Source organism: Bufo bufo, chromosome 3 (assembly GCF_905171765.1).
Source record: "Bufo bufo chromosome 3, aBufBuf1.1, whole genome shotgun sequence".
NCBI classification, from domain to species: domain Eukaryota; kingdom Metazoa; phylum Chordata; class Amphibia; order Anura; family Bufonidae; genus Bufo; species Bufo bufo.
This window is the reverse complement of record NC_053391.1, coordinates 380,262,557-380,280,291: the sequence shown is the minus strand read 5'-3', so window position 1 is coordinate 380,280,291 and position 17,735 is coordinate 380,262,557. Positions and strand designations below refer to the sequence as shown.

Genomic DNA, 17,735 nt, shown 5'->3' with positions numbered 1-17,735 from the left:
TGCCCTGAAGTGAAGTAAGATAGTTCTTAAATAAAGATAATATTCCTTTCCGTCTGATCTGAGGTCTGGGTGGGGTGGATGTCTGGGTTGGGTGGGTTTGGGGTGGATGTCTGATTAATAACAAACATACATATCTAAATGGCGGGGGGGGGGGGGGCGCCCTTGGGCAGCTCAGCCTCTGTTGGTGGTGGACCTTGTCCCAGCCCTGCCGCCAAAATGGCGGCTTGGATGCAGACCGAAACAACGGCCGTGTGCATGAGGCCTTTCTCTAATCTTTTCCCATAAATCTATACATCAATCTGCTCAGCTCCTCCTGCTCTATAATCTGCTGCATTTTCATGTTCCTGTCAGCATCTATATGATTACCACGAGATCTTGAGCACTCATAGTTCATTTAAGGCCTCATGCACACGGCCGTTGCCCATATTGCGGCCCACAAAAACAACCCATTCACAATTTTTTTGTGGTGTGGATGGATCACGGACCCATTCAAGTTGAATGGGTCTGGATCTGTCTGTGGCAACTTCACGGATGGTGCCCGTGCATTGGGGACTTCAAATTGCGGTCCTCAATGCAAGGAACAGCTGACACACATTTGTGTGCGTAAGCCCTAAACCAAACTTAAATCACCTATGTTATTGTTTTAAAAAAATCAGTGTTTTTGTGACATTTTCCAGGTGTGTTTTTTTTTTGTTTTTGTTTTTTGGCACTGTGTCTAGATGTTACATAAGGGCTGATGATGAAATATAAAACTCCTTACAAACACAAATTTATCAAACTGGTGTAAAGTAGAACTGGCTTAGTTGCCCATAGCAACCAATCAGATTCCACCTTATATTTTCCAAAGGAGCTGTGAAAAATGAAAGGTGAAATCTGATTGGTTGCTATGGGCAACTAAGCCAGTTCTACTTCACACCAGTTTGATAAATCTCCCGCACTATGTTTTTTTTGTGGCATTTTATGATCATTTCTTAGCGCTTTTTTTTTTTCTAAAATAAAAGAGTATGCTGTGGGTGTGGCATTTATTTCAGGCAAAATGTTGTGTGACTAAAAAACTTCACAGAAGTTCAGGTTGTTTGGGTTCAAGGTTGTGTAGATTGTATTATTTTCCCTTATAACATGGTTATAAAGGGAAAATAATAGCATTCTGAATACAGAAAGCATAGTACAATAGGGCTGGAGGGGTTAAAAAAAATATATAATAATTTAACTCACCTTAATCCACTTGTTCGCGCAGCCGGCATCTCTTCTGTCTTCTTCTTTGAGGAATAGGACCTTTGATGACGTCACTGCGCTCACTTGTGGGGTATTTATACTGCCCTGGCATTTTAGGGGACCTAAAGCGTGAGAAGTAGTTTGGAATCCAAATGCGTAAAAAATGCCCTGTGAAATCGTAAAGATACTCATTGGAATTTGGGCCCCTTTGCGCACCTAAGCTGCAAAAAAAGTGTCACACATGTGGTATCGCCGTACTCAGGAGAAGTAGGGCAATGTGTTTTGGGGTGTATTTTTACATATACCCATGCTGGGTGAGATAAATATCTCTGTAAAAGACAACTTTTCCCATTTTTTTATACAAAGTTGTCATTTTACAGAAATATTTCTCTCACCCAGCATGGGTATATGTAAAAATACACCCCAAAACACATTACTTCTCACGCTTTAGGGCCCCTAAAATGCCAGGGCAGTATAAATACCCCACAACTGACCCCATTTTGGAAAGAAGACACCCCAGGGTATTCCGTGAGGGGCATGGCGAGTTCCTAGAATATTTTTTTTTTTTGGCACAAGTTAGCGGAAAATGATATATATATATATTTTTTTCTTACAAAGTCTCATATTCCACTAACTTGTGACAAAAAATAAAATTTTACATGAACTCGCCATGCCCCTCACGAATTACCTTGGGGTGTCTTCTTTCCAAAATGGGGTCACTTGTCTTGTGACTTGTGACAAAAAGTTCAATCTTTCATGGACTCAATATGCCCCTCAGCGAATACCTTGGGGTGTCTTCTTTCCAAAATGGGGTCATTTGTGGGGTGTTTGTACTGCCCTGGCATTTGAGGGTCTCCGCAATCATTACATGTATGGCCAGCATTAGGAGTTTCTGCTATTTTCCTTAGGCCTCATGCACACGACCGTTGTTTGGGTCCGCATCCGTGGCTCCGTTCCGCGGCCCCGCTAAAAAAATATAACATGTCCTATTCTTGTCCGCGCTTTGCGGACAAGAATAGGCATTTATATTGCCGGCGCCCGTTCCGTTCCGAAAATTGCGGAAGTCAACACGGGCGCCTTCCGTTTTTTGCACATCCGCGGTTGGCGGACTGCAAAAAACGGCACGGTCGTGTGCATGAGGCCTTATATTGAGCATACGGGGAATGAGATTTTTTTTTTTCGTTCAGCCTCTAGGCTGAAAGAAAAAATGAATGGCACAGATTTCTTCATTCGCATCGATCAATGTGGATGAAAAAATCTCTGCCAAAAAATGTGCAAAAAAAAAAAAACTGCGATCGCTAATAAAGATCCAAAAAGCTCTTAAAAGTTTTTGCAGTGATCAGAAAAAAAAACATTTCTGTCACTGCGGTGGGGCGGACTGAACGCAAGTGTGCGCACAAGATCAGGCCTGATCGGGCGAACACTGCGTTTTTTGTAGAGCCTAGGGTGACCCTAATGTACTGATATAGATCTGATTGCGATCAGTCTTGATCACTTACAGATACTATATAGTACTAGTGCTGATTAGCGACAGTGATGACGCTAATCAGCGACTAATCAGTGACTGCGGTGCGGTGGGCGCTAACTACCTAACAAGTGGCTAACTAACTGGCGGTGATAAGGGACCCTTAGGCCCCATTCACACGTCCGCAATTCTGTTCCGCATTTTGCGGAACGGAATTGCGGACCCATTCATTTCTATGGGGACAGACTTTACCCGCTTGGATCCGGAATTGCGGATCTGCACTTCCGGGTCCGCACTTCCGTTCCGCAAAAATATAGAACATGTCCTATTCTTGTCCGCAATTGCGGACAAGAAAAGGCATATTCTATATAGGCATATTCTATATAGCACATTGCCGGCGTCCGTGTTTTGCGGATCCGCAAATCCGTGGATCCACCAAAACACATACGGACGTCTGAATGGAGCCTTACAGGGGGGTGATCAATGACAAGGGGGTGATCAGGGAGTCTATATGACGTGATCAGGGGTTAATAAGTGACAGGGGGGGGGGGGTAGTGTAGTGTGGTGCTTCTTACAGAGCTGCCTGTGTCCTCTGGTGGTCGATCCAAGCAAAAGGGACCACCAGAGGACCAGGTAGCAGGCATATTAGACGCTGTTAACAAAACAGCGTCTGATATACCTTTCTGGGGTTAAAAAAAATCGGATCTACAGGCTGCCAGCGAATGATCGCCGCTGGCAGGCTGTAGATCAACTCGTTTACCTTCCGATCCTGTGAACGCGCGCTCCTGTGTGTGCGCGTTCACAGGAAATCTCGCGTCTCGCGAGATGACGCGCCGATGTGTCTACGAGGAACGAACAGACCGCCCGCAGGATGCATCGGGAGGTGGTTAAGAATGCTATTATTTTCCCTTATAACCATGTTATAAGGAAAAATAATAATGATCGGGTCCCCATCCCGATCGTCTCCTAGCAACCGTGCGTGAAAATCGCACCGCATCCGCACTTGCTTGCAGATGCTTGCGATTTTCACGCAGCCCCATTCACTTCTATGGGGCCTGCGTTGCGTGAAAAACGCTGAATATAGAATATGCTGCGATTTTCACGCAACGCACAAGTGATGCGTGAAAAATCACCACTCGTGTGCACAGCCCCATAGAAATGAACGGGTCCGGATTCAGTGCGGGTGCAATGCATTCACGTCACGCATTGCACCTGCGCGGAAAACTCGCTCGTGTGAAAGGGGCATAACTGAGTGGGATGTTGGAAACCTCATTCACTTGCAGTGTAAAAATATGCAGTAAATTCTAGACACGCTTCAGATTTACAAATCCACCGCATTCCCGATGATCGCCACTTCCTGGTCCCGGCAAATGGCTGGAAATGCCTGCTCAGCCAATCAAGGTCAATCCTAACCTTTTTAAAAAAGCAAAAAAATATTTCCCATGGAACGGTACTCAACCCATATACAGTATGTTATAAACATACAACCAACAGGAATATACGGATACACTATATATCAAGCAATAAAGTAACCACAAGTTATAATCAAATAGTTTATTATTAACAAATTTATTGTTCACATGATTGACATAACATACATAAAAACATAATTAAAAATAGGGCTGGTAGTGCATAGTTTATGGGCATAGAATAAAGTGCAAGTGCAGAAGTTGGTCAGCATAAAGTGCATTACATATATAATGGTCAATATGAATAAAGCTATATGCCCAGACTAGGTCTGATCACAGACCACATGGTGCAATGAAAGTAACTTATGACTATATTGCTGGCATATGAAACCTAAACACAATAATCAATATTATAGTTAGAAACACAATTACATACTGACCGATGTAACGCCCACAAAGAACGATAGCACCACCAGTCCACTCCCCGACACGCGTTTCGCGGTCTGCTTCCTCAAGGGGTAGTGTCTGGAGTGGTAGTGGTGGTAAGTATTTATAGAGCAAAAAGGTTGGAGGTCAAACTGGCCATGTGACTGGTTATTATCCAATGGGATCTGATGTTGACATAAGGGGGATAGGCTCCTAGCTGATTACAATTGATCTCCATGCCCAGACCCACCTGTAAAAGATCTAATAATAAGCGCCGCTCGCTACATGGCGCTTGGACATCCCTCCATGCCGCCAAACCGTGCATGCGTACCCAATGATCCGGAAGAGGGAGATCATGCGATCTCCGTCCCCACGGAGACAGGGCCGCGTCACCGCTCAGGCGCATACGCAGAGATCCAAGCGCACCGCGGTCGCCATATTAAGTGCGGTCAAAGAGCCTGGCATTAGCCTGGTATAATATATGGTAAATACTCTCAATGTGAACATCATTTAGACAGCCAGATAAAAAAGACTAAATAGATATAATTGCAATATAGCGGAACTATATAGTTATCACCATAATAGAAAATATAATTCTAATAAAAACATCATTTTGCACAATTGTTGTTTGTTGAGTGGGGGATAATAATTATATACCCATAACCACCTAATTATATTACATTATACAATGTGCATAAAAAACTGTGAATATATACTGTATGCTCATGATTGGCAAGAGGATACATGATTAAATGACTAGATGTGATTATTAAATATAAAAGTAGAAAAAAGACTAGATGCAATAAGTGAAAATGTATGAATGTGTGAGTGGAAAAAAACTAAATAAAACAATACAGTGATAAAAAGGAAAAAAAAAGGGAATAAAGAAATGCAATTATAATTCATGAGAATGTGTAGTGTAATGTGTGTATCATGAGGTGTAAAAAAAAAATAAAAAAAAAGAGGGGAAAAGGTGGTCAAAATTATTCAATCTGTCTCCCATCAGATAATATGCATATTGACTCTCCTCTTGTTCCAAACGTGGTGAGCGCGGTGACGTCAGCGCAGGTCCTGCTGAATGAAGATAGAAGGACTTTCAGCGAAGGTCCTTTTGCAGGTCCTTCAAGAAGAACAAAGAAGAGGATCCCGGCTGTGCGATCAAGTGAATGGGGTGAGTAAAGTTTTTATTATTCTTTAATTGACATTGGACTTTGCATTCTGTATTAAAGAATGATATCATGTTCCATTATAACCATGTTATAATGGAAAATAATAAAGTAAATGGGGTCCTGGGTCGCTCTTCCCTCGTCTCCTTAGCCACCATCCGTGAAAATCGCATTGCATCCGCACTTGCTTGCGATTTTCACGCAGCCCCATTCATTTCTATGGGGCTTGCGTTGCGTGAAAAACGCAGAATGTAGAACATGCTGCGATTTTCACACAACGCGCAAGTGATGCGTGAAAAACATTGCTCATGTGCACAGCCTCATTGAAGTGAATGGGTCTGGATTCATTGTGGGTGCTATGCGTTCACCTCACGCGTTGCACCCACGCGGAATACTCGCCCTTGTGAAAGGGGTCTTATGCAGCAAACTTTGCACAAAGGCTTGGACTGGCCCACAGGGGAACAGGTGAATCCCCCGCTGGGCCCTGAGCAAGGTGGGCCCCTATTCCCCCACCCTCTGCTCAAGTGGTACATGGCACAGTAGACTGAATTTCGAAAGCCTGGCTGAGATGCTATACCGTACATTGGCTATGTCCATATAAAAACTGGGCAGTGTGGGCAGGTTGTATATGCATTTTGCTTTACAGTAGGCCCCCAGAATGAATTTTACTGGTGGGCCCTAGGTTTCCGAGTCCGACACTGCTTGCCACACTTGGCGCAAGCTACCCAGCAATGGCTGTCGAGCTAGCCCTGCAATAACCCTATACCTACAGAAGCCGTGCCTGCAGTTGGATAGCCACCTAGATAGGTGCGATCCCACTTAAGAACCAAACTAGTTATCCCTTAGCAGTCCCAGTGGATGGTATAGAATCCTATCTTGCATTCACCGGGTAGCTGCTAGCAGGTGCCACAAATAGGTCAAAGAGTCATACTAGCAGGAGTCAGAAACAGAGCGGTCAAGCATCAAACGCATAACAGTATCCAACAGCAATAACAGAATGGAGTCAGAACCAGGAGAGCAGGGGTAGGCTGGCCATAGACCATTCAAGGAAATTTCTTGGTGGGCTGATGCCCAGGGGCCACCAGAGCCCCACACTAACAGCGATCAGCTCCTGTGAGCTCTGCGGCCTTCTCTCTGCTCACCAAGCACAGCGCAGTACATTGTATACCTGCTGTGATTGGTACCATGCGCTGCGCCATTCACTTCTATAGGGCTGAGCTGCGCCTAGCAAACGTGAAGTCGCTCAGTAGGGCGCCAGTGCCTTCTTAGTTCCGCAGTGTTGCACATGGGTGCTGAGGACTGTCTGGAGCTGGATTCTCCTAGGAGCCTGTAAATTCTAGGCACAGTCATGGTTCTTTGATGCCAATGCTGAAAAAAGCGCCACACAGACGCTAAAAGAAAAGATCATGGTTAAAAATAAAAAATAGTCTTCTGGAATGTTGCGTGTAAACTGCACTTCATAACTATATAACTGATTACTACAATGTATCATAACAGCGTCTAAGCTCAGTGGGCCATGTGACGTCACAGGGTCACGTGACATTCAAAAGTGACCATGCGCCTCACCCCAAATATCATCATTAGGCTTAGTTTTTTTTTTTTTTGTATCATATCACTAATCTTTATTTCCACAAATTTAGTAAATGCGCTTTTACGTACATTTATCTCACTTTACGACGCACGTAGAGCACAACCACGTGATTGCTAATCTCGCGCGCCTGGTGACGTCAGTGGTTTCCTTCCTGGAATCCAGTACGTGACGGCGCTGAGCCGCCTCTCGTGGTACGCACGCTCATTTGGCGCCGTTCTTACGTTCTTCAGCGTGACGTGATTCTCGGACCAGAGCGCAGCGCTGTTCTTCTGCTGCTGTACAGCGTCCTCCATCTCGCCGCCATCATGTCTTCAGGTACGGACCGAGACCCGTCCTCCCTCAGTGTCCCTTTGGGGCCTGGTGTTTGGGTGACGCAGCAGTGTCTAGTAGTTGGCGCAGCGTGGCCCGGGCTTCGTTCTCATTAGTGACTGGCTCCCCAGTGGCGCCGCTGGGTTCTGTGCGGCAGGGCTCCTTGTGACCGAGCACGTGTAACATGTCAGGCTTCCCCTGCGCTCGTTCTCTCCCGGGTCCCTTCTCTGCACACCCCAGAGCGCTGCAGCTCCCATACAGAGCCCTGTGTCTCCATGGTGATATGCCACAAACTGTATTATCTGAGCCCAAAGTCATTATGCATTCCTTCTGACATACTTTATTTTTTTCTACTTTATTGTGTTTTTATTTTATTTATTTTTTACCGCCCCTCCCCCTCTCTCATTTCTATGGGATCCGCATGCCTTGCCCGTACATCACTGCACATGTTCCATTTAGCTTTAGGGTGCCATTTAGATCCCTCATCCCCATACAGAATCATTGTTTCTGGGCAGCAGATCACCGTTTAGATTCCACAATCTGCTGCCCGGAAGCCATGATCGGTGGTGCCTGCAAGAGCGTCAGGATCCCCCGATGAATGAGCGTTTCTCTCTTTCAACGGGTGATCAGCACATTTAGGGCTCTTTCACACTTGCGTTCTTTTCTTCCGGCATAGAGTTCCGTCGTCGGGGCTCTATGCCGGAAGAATCCTGATCAGTTTTATCCTAATGCATTCTGAATGGAGAGAAATCCATTCAGGATGTCTTCAGTTCCGGACCGGAACGTTTTTTGGCCGGAGAAAATACCGCAGCATGCTGCGCTTTTTGCTCCGGCCAAAAATCCTGAAGACTTGCCGCAAGGCCGGATCCGGAATTAATGCCCATTGAAAGGCATTAATCCGGATCCGGCCTTAAGCTAAACGTCGTTTTGACGGATCTGACGTTTAGCTTTTTCTGAATGGTTACCATGGCTTGCAAGACGCTAAAGTCCTGGCAGCCATGGTAAAGTGTAGTGGGGAGCAGTATACTTACAGTCCGTGCGGCTCCCGGGGCGCTCCAGAGTGACGTCAGGGCGCCCCACGCGCATGGATGACGTGATCGCATGGATCATGTGATCCATGCGCATGGGGTGCTCTGAGGTCATTCTGGAGCGCCCGGGAGCCGCACGGACTGTAAGTTTACCTCTCCCCCTCTCCCCACTACTACTATGGCAACCAGGACTTTAATAGCGTCCTGGGTGCCATAGTAACACTGAAAGCATTTTGAAGACGGATCCGTCTTCAAATGCTTTCAGTTCACTTGCGTTTTTCCGGATCCGGCGTGTAATTCCGGCAAAAGGAGTACACTCTGGAACCGGACAACGCAAGTGTGAAAGAGCCATTACATGGCCAGATTGTCGGGAACTATTATTATTGCAGCTTTAGGCGACGTGCACACAACAGTGAAAGTCAGTCAAAAACTGATAAGCTGTCACCGATGACTTTCTGAGAAATGGACATTAAAAAGACTGGTGTGTGAATAACCTCAGACTACCATTCGTCTTAAAACGGACGTGTGATGGCCGTTAAAAAACATTCGTCAAATGTCTGTCTTTTGCTGTCCTGTGCATGTAGCCTTGAAGAGGACCTTTCACTAGAATAAAAAATGTAAACTAAGTATACAGATATGGAGAGCGGCGCCCAGAGATCCCCCTGCCTTTACTATTATCCCTGGGCGAAAATCTGAAGATACCGGGACAACGGAGCGGCGCCCAGGGATAATAGTAAGTGCAGGGAGATCCCTGGGCGCCGCTCTCCAGGTCTGTACGCTTAGTTTAGATTTTTTATTCTAGTGAAAGGTCCTCTTTAAGCTGAGTTCACATCACCATTTAGCTTTCTATTCTTCTGATCTGTCTGAAAAACTGAGAAAAATGTTATGATCAGTTTGTGTCTTTTCCGTCAAAGATCAGTTATTATGACGCGAGAAGGGTACTTTCACACTAGCGTTTTTCTTTTCTGGCATAGAGTTCTGTCCTAGGGGCTCAATACCGGAAAAGAACTGATCAGTTTTATCCTAATGCATTCTGAATGGAGAGAAATCCGTTCAGGATGCATCAGTTCAGTCCATCTTACGTTTTCTCTCCAGAACACTTGCCGGAATGCCAGATCTATCATTAATTTCCATTGAAATGTATTAGTGACGGATCCAGCCCCAAGTGTTCCGGCAAAACGGATCCAGTCTTTCCGTCCGCGCATGCACAGACCATTAAATCTGTGAAAAAAATAAATACTGGATCAGTTTTTCCAGATGACAACCGGAAAGACGGATCCGGTATTGCAATGCATTTGTGAGACGGATCTGCATCTGGATCCGTCTCACAAATCAATCCGTTTGCGTCCAGATTACCGTATCCTGCAGGCAATTCCGGTGACGGAACTGCCTGCTGGAATCCCCTGCCGCAAGTTTGAAAGTATCATAAGCCAAACTGTGATGTTAACTCAGCCTGACTGAGTGTTCAGCCGACCAATCAACTGTTTGAAGAGGATGCAAGAGTCTTAGGTGTTGGACCCCCAACCATCACTGATGACCTACCCTGAGGCTCCATTCACACGTCCGCAAAATGGGTCCGCATCCTTTCCGCAATTTTGCGGAAAGTGTGCGGACCCATTCATTCTCTATGGGGACGGAATGGATGCGGACAGCACACAGTGTGCTGTCTGCAGCCGCAATTGCGGAGCGCGCCCCCGATTTTGGGTACGCAGCTCCGCAAAAAGATAGAGCATGTCCTATTCTTGTCCGCAGCTTGCGGACAAGAATAGTCATTTCTATGGGGGTGACGGTCTGGTGTGTTGCGGACCCGCAATTTGCGGGTCCGCAACACACCACGGACGTGTGAATGTAGCCTGAGATTAGTTCATCAGTATAAGGGCCCTTGCACACGACCGTATGCCCTCCAAGATAGACGGTCTGTGAGCGGGCCATATGTCCCGGAGCGGCATACATCGTGCGCATGGGAGCGCACAGCATAATAGATTACAATGATGCTGTGCACGCCAGGCCGCCCGCTGGGCTATTGTCCCCCACTCATGGTATTATGATGGAAAACCCCTGATCGGTGGGAGTCCAACACCCGGGACGCATGCCAATCAGGTGTTTGAGACGGCACAGGCACTTGCAGTAATTCTATGTAGGTTCATTAAAGGGGTTCTCTTCTTTTTACTACTAATGACCTATCCTCAGGATAGATCATCAATATCAGATTGGCAGGGATCCAACTACTGTCACCCCCTGTCGATCAGCTGTTTGAAGAGAAGGTAGCTTTCGTACAAGCATTGATTTCTCTGCTCTGTTTACCGGCTCGCCGCAGCAATTGCAGTGGTGAGGAGGTGTAATTACAACTATGGCAGGGATGGCCAACCTGTGGCTCTCCAGCTGTTGTAAAACTACAATTCCCACCATGCCCCGCAGATAGTTGTAGACAGTCTGGCATGCTGGGAGTTGTAATTTTGCAATAGCTGGAGAGCCGCAGGTTGGCCATCCCTGAACTATGGTGTCCCCATTCACTTCTATGGGATGGCTCTGTAATATTCACTCAGTCGCCCCATAGAAGTGAATGAGGACGCCATACTTGTAATTTCGCTGCTTCAATTGCTGCTGCGAGCAGGTAAATAGCAGAGAAGACATTGCTAGTACGAGCGCTGCCCTCTCTTCAAACAGCTTATTGGCGGGGGTGCCGGGGGTCGGACCCCCACCAATCTGATATTGATGATCTATCCTGACGGGTAAAAAGTGGACAACCCCTTTAAAGAGGACCTTTCACTGATTCTTACCCTATGAACTAAGTATACATACATGTGGAGCGGCGCCCGGGGATCTCACTGCACTTACTATTATCCCCGGGCACCGCTCCGTTCTCCTGCTATGCCCTCCGGTATCTCCGTTCCCTAAGTTATAGTAGGCGGAGTCTGCCCTAGCGCTGGCCAATTGCATTGCAGAGCTCACAGCCTGGGAGAAAATAACCTCCCAGGCTGTGAGCTCTGAGCTGCGATTGGCCAGCGCTAGGGCAGACTCCGCCTACCGTAACTTAGGGACTGGTATCTCCGCCTACTATAATTTAGTGAGCGGAGATACCGGAGGGCATAACGGGAGAACGGAGCGGCGCCCGGGGATAATAGTAAGTGCAGTGAGATCCCCGGGCGCCGCTCCACATGTATGTATACTTAGTTCATAGGGTAAGAATCGGTGAAAGGTCCTCTTTAAGGATGTACTTCATAAAGGTCTCTAATCTTTTCTGTAGATGAAACAAATCTGGTTCTCCAGTCTAAATATTGAGTGTTTGCCTGAAGTATTTGATTACTTAATGGATTGTAAATGCTTGTAGCAAATTCAGTGAATGAGGTTTTGTCTTGTTTTTAGATCCTGGCAATTATGGAAGTTTCGGAGGACAAAATCAGCAAGGGTATGTAGGAGTTTATTTAGTACTGTACAGTAACAACTCATACATAGCAGGCTGTGTGCTAAGTTGTAGTCTGCAGCTAAAGAGAATTGGATAAATGTTGCACGACTCCTGAAAGATTTAAAATATTTTTTCCAGAAAATATCATAGTAACATGCTGTGTTCAGCACTGCCCCCACACTGTATAAACACTGCAAACTGCCATGGACCCCCCACCACCACCTACTGAGCCAAATAGGAAGGGGTCTAGCATTGAGCATTTCAGCACCCAGACCCTGAGGATACAGCTACATGGCAATGTGTTGCAGAAAAGTCAGGCATCACAAAAGGATATGGCTACATGGCAACACTAAACCTTTATGTAAACTTTTAATATGTGCTCCTTAAAGGGATTCTGTCATGGCATTTGAGGCCTATAACCTAAACATATGGCCAGATCCCTACTAATAACCTGAATCCGAAACTGTCCTTATTAAATGTGCCTGTGGTTCTATTAGCACATAAAACAGGTTTTTATAACCTGTCATTCACCTAACAAAATCACAGAAATATCGTGGCAAGTATGGGGGAACTGCTCAAACCCCAAACACTGCAGCGTGTTTTTCATTGGGGGAGCAGTCCCACCGCATGTGGACCGCAGCAAACGACTATCCCCAGCAAAAAATGCATACAATGGAGGATGTCGGCGCGGTCCACATGCACCACAAAGGCATCCTACACAAAACGGAGCATTGTGCGGATGAAAATATAATCATATAAATCACAGAAAAAAATGCACCAAATGGATATGACACTGACTATACTGGCTAGTCATAAAACGGCCTTTTACCTACCTAAGGTGCCCAAGGGGACGACGCTTCATACAGGGTGCCCGGCTGCAGCCATCTCCTTCTGGTGCCCAGTGCCGCCTTCCCACTAGAAATCGCCGCCCTCCCTTTCTATAGAGCCGCCTCCCTCACCTCAGCACCGCCTCCGAAATCGTCCGCACCCTCAGCCAGATCCCGCGCGTGCACACTAGGTATAACCTGATGCGCCCATGCGGACTCCTGGCAGCGGCCTCGTTAAACGAAGTGCGCATGCGCCGGCCGGCGCACTTCGCTCAAACCTGCCTTGACCGCCCTATTGCAGCCATCCTCTCACAGCCGCACGCGGTCTGGCTGAGGAAGCGGACGATTTCGGAGGAGGCGCTGAGGAGAGGAAGCCGGCTCTATAGCAAGGGAGGGTGGCGATTTCTAGTGGGAAGGTGGCGCTGGGCACCAGACGGAGATTGCTGCAACCGGGTACCCTGTATGAAGTGACGTCCCCTTGCGCACCTTAGGTAGGTGAATGACAGGTTATAAAAACCTGTTTTATGTGCTAAGAGAGCCACAGGCGCATTTAATAGCAGCCACAAAGGGGACGCTATACTGTGGGGGCAGCCACAAAGGGGACGTTACAGTGTGGGGGCCGCCACAAAGGGGATGTTATACAGGGTGGGGGCCGCCACAAAGGGGACGTTATACAGGGCGGGGGCCGCCACAAAGGGGACGTTATACAGGGCGGGGGCCGCCACAAAGGGGACGTTATACAGGGCGGGGGCCGCCACAAAGGGGACGTTATACAGGGCGGGGGCCGCCACAAAGGGGACGTTATACAGGGCGGGGGCCGCCACAAAGGGGACGTTATACAGGGCGGGGGCCGCCACAAAGGGGACGTTATACAGGGCGGGGGCCGCCACAAAGGGGACGTTATACAGGGCGGGGGCCGCCACAAAGGGGACGTTATACAGGGCGGGCAAGTCCGTCCGTCCCCTCAGTATAATAATGTCATGTTGCTCATGTATGGAGGACTCATTATTCCCTAATGCCTGCTATTATAGATCAGTGTGCAGACTGCAGCTTGCAGGAAGGAAGGACCAGGCCACAGGGCCGCAGAAGACAGACAGCACCTTTGTGTATGACACCCGAGCCGGTTCTATTCTATGTTAAAGGTCTCATCTCTCTCACTCCTCGCAGACCAAACTCTGTCCTGATTGGCTATAAATGGATTGGGGGCGGGGCTTAGCGCAGCTGTGAAGTGTAGTGTTTTCAGGTTAGTGCGCTGTACATTACTGGGGCTGGCGACTACCTGCAGTGCATCACCCTGTGCGCTGTGGGGGCCCTAGCTGCTGTCACTGTTACTGCCTGAGGTAGGTGATGCTTTGTTTTCATCACACAATAAGCTAATATTAAAGAAGCAACCTGTGGCCTTAAGTGCACTGCAAATCCCAGCAAGCCCTCAGCTATTTATGCCATGCAGACACTGAATGGATATTGTACTGGGGGAGGGGGGGGGGGGGTTGTTGCCCCATGCAGTATAATGTCTCCATTTGGCCCGCCCCATGCACTATAATGTCTCCTTGGCCTCAGCCACGCCATGCAGTATAATCCTCCCCATATAGTATAATGTCACCTTGTCCCCAGTCGCCCCATGCGGTATAATGTCACCTTGTGGCCCCATGCGGTATAATGTCACCCTGATGGCACTGGGGTGGGGGAGAGCTGATGCACTTGGGCTGATCGCACAGGGGGAACGAAGGGTGTTGGGGACTGATGGCAGGGGGGTCTGAGTTTTTGTAAAGGAAAACAGTCTATTCATTTTTTCTTATTAGATTATTTTTACGATTAATAGAATATTCGATTACTCAAATCGTTTACTGCAGCCTTAGTTCGGTCACTGATTCGAAGCTAAAACCAGAGTTGGGTCTATACACAGAACAGGTGCAGATCTTTCCCTTTATACGTTATGTCTGTGGAGTCTTCACTTCTGGTTTGGCTCACAATCAGTGATGGAAGTCATTGACCGAACACTGAGTGAATAAGCCTCATGCACACAACCGTGTTTTTGGTCTGTGCCTAATCTGCTTTAGGCTTATTTCACTTGACCAATACGGAACGGATCGGGGTCTGTTAAAGGGGTTCTCCGGGAATTAAGAAAATGAAAATATTTAAATATTACTTCATTATAAATATATTACCAAATACCTTTTTATTAGTTATAACGGCTCAATTTGTCCGGGAAACAATCATTAGGAGAAACAAAATGGCCGCTGTCCTATTAGTACACACAAAACCTGTCCTAATTACACAGGAGGGCAAGTTAAAGAGCTGCACCATCTTCCCCTCTTGTCTGGGATTATGATCCTGAATACTGTTTATTATGATCTTCAGGTGAATCTCTGTAGGAATGGAGTTCATTAGGAGACGTGACGTACAGAGAGGATAGTGGAGATGTAGATGATGAGCAGCAGCACTTATGTGAAGTCTCCATCACAGTCTGTCCTGTCCATCCTCTCTGCACTTCATGTCTCCTCCTGAACTCCATTCCTACAGAGATTCAGCTGAAGATCTTATCAGCTGTATACAGGATCGCTGACAAGCAGAGAGGAGGCTGAGGCATCTCTTTACCTCAGTGTTGTGAAGTATCTCATCCTGCTGTGTAATTAGGACAGGTTTTGTGTGCACTAATAGGACGGCGGCCGTTTTATTTCTCCTAATGATTGCTCCTTAGACAAAACCATTATAGCTAATGAAATGTATTTGGGAATATATTTATACTAAAGTAATATTTAAGTATTTTCATTTTGTTAATTCCCGGAGAGCCCATTTAAGGAAAAAACTGATTGTTTTGCACAAAAGTTCAATCAGTTTTGTCTGTGATTGCATTGTGTTTCCACACTCGTGTTGCCCTATTCTGGTGTTGGAAGTCTGTCCTTTGAGCTCAGCATAGTGACACAAGTATGGCTTCTGGCTTCCCTTTGGCCTGTCAGTAAGTGAACAGTGGCCATATTACTCTGCAAGGATGTTCATGAATGTCTTGGGTGAGTCTGTATTTGCTTGATGATCATGTAATGGAAGTGGAGATGATTGACAATGACGGTTGTATTCCCCATAGAGCAGGTAGAGATGGTTTATTACCATGCCTACCTTCTTGATATACGGCGCACTGTGTACAATTCAGGAAGCGGCCATGACTCCTCCTTTTCCTGCTGATCTGTTAATTAACGGGTAAATTGGTAATAAATCGGCAATAAAAAAATAATGGAAAGCAAGGTGGTGGTGAGGGAACAATATAGAAAAAATCAATATAAATTAAATATAGAGATAAAAAAAAAAAATCCACTACTAGCCCACACCCAGCGGTGGTAAACTACATTTCCTATTTCCTAAACAATTTTAATTGCACTTTGCCTAGTTTGGTAGGTATAGAGGTTGTCTAGGTTTATTAATTGCCTTTCAATATCAGATTGGCTGGGCTCCCACTGGATGCACCCACACCGATCAGCTATTACCTTACATCTCCAGTGTGGAAGTATGGAGCTTGAAATGAATTGGAGCAGCCCTGTGGTTAATAGATCGGTCCTCTACACCATGGGCAAGTGAATGGTTCCGCATACGGGCCTTTTAAAAAGAAATGGGGGGAAAAAAAAGTTTGTGTGCATGACCCTTACTAAGGGGCCTTAGGCTAGGCCTCTGCTTCTTTTGTGGGGGCCTAGATCAGCAAAAGTGCTGATCCTGTCCGTTTAACTCCTTAGAAGCGGAGGTCAGTGCCTGATAGCGCACTGCCCACCAATGATTTTAATACCAGGGAGGGGGGGGGGGGGGGGGGGAAGGGCGCACTGCCCACCAATGCAAACATTGTAGAAACATTCCCAGCACCCGACCTCTGACAAGGAGCTGCCGTCCTCGCAATTAACCCCTCAGGTGCCACGGATGGCAGTGCCCTGTCAGAGGTGCGTCCCCATCACCATGGGAACACCTCAGGTTTAGAATATACCATCGGATCGGCGTTTTCTCCAATCCGATGGTATATTTTAACTTGGCATATAAGAGACGTTTGTCCAGCTCACCTATTCGGCATATGAATATCCCGTGTGCCCAGAGTCAAACCAGCAAGTTCCTGGATGTGTAGGCAAAGTGAAATGGAAAAGACTATTCCGGCACTGTTTTCTTCCCATAAAATCTTCCTCTTTATTAAATCACAGCATATGCGGACAGTATCACAAACAAGCAGTTGTTTACGCGTTTCGGAGACCTTCTCCTTAGTCATAACCGAAGGTCTACGAAACGCGTAATCAACTGGTTGTTTGTGATACTGTCCGCATATGCTGTGATTTAATAAAGAGGAAGATTTTATGGGAAGAAAATACAGTGCCGGAATAGTCTTTTTCATTTTACTTTATATTTTAACTTCAAGCGTCCCCATCACCATGGGAACGCCTCTCCACGCCCAGCTCGTCGCCGGTCCACTGCTCCGGTAAACAAAGCCATCTCAGCCCTGCTACTTGCCCGCAGCAGGGCTAAGCTACTGAACAAACTACCTGCCCGGCTCCCGGAACTGCATGTCTCGGGCGATACGATTTCCACACCCCTGACCATACATTACCTCAACCACCATGATGTACGTTAAAGGGGTTAACTTGCTTTTTGTCGCCATATTCAGTTTTTTTTTTATTTTTCTACTGATGGAGCTTGTGAGGGCTTTTTTTATTTTATTTTTATTTTTTGTAGTGTGATCTGTATACATGCTGTGATGAAAAAAAACTGTTAGGACATTGGGGTCAACTATACAGATTATGTTTGTATAACCTTTTCCCATATAAAGCTTATTTGTTTTTACAAACTTTGTGTTTGGTGATTCTCATAGGCATTGTATTACACCCTGCTGGAGTCACTGCGCCGTTGTGTTCACAGGGTGCCTAT

The 17,735-nt window shown here is 46.5% G+C and overlaps 1 protein-coding gene across 1 annotated transcript in view; it reads left to right on the top strand.

The window, feature by feature from the left end:
- The first annotated feature begins 7,419 nt into the window (after positions 1-7,419).
- Positions 7,420-17,735, top strand: part of LOC120995473 (TATA-binding protein-associated factor 2N-like) — a 58,434-nt gene continuing 48,118 nt past the window's right edge. The window contains exons 1-2 of the mRNA XM_040424708.1: positions 7,420-7,587; positions 11,976-12,018. Of these exons, the coding sequence (XP_040280642.1) occupies positions 7,578-7,587; positions 11,976-12,018 (53 nt within the window). The 5' untranslated portion in view covers positions 7,420-7,577. The remainder of the gene's footprint in view (positions 7,588-11,975; positions 12,019-17,735) is intronic.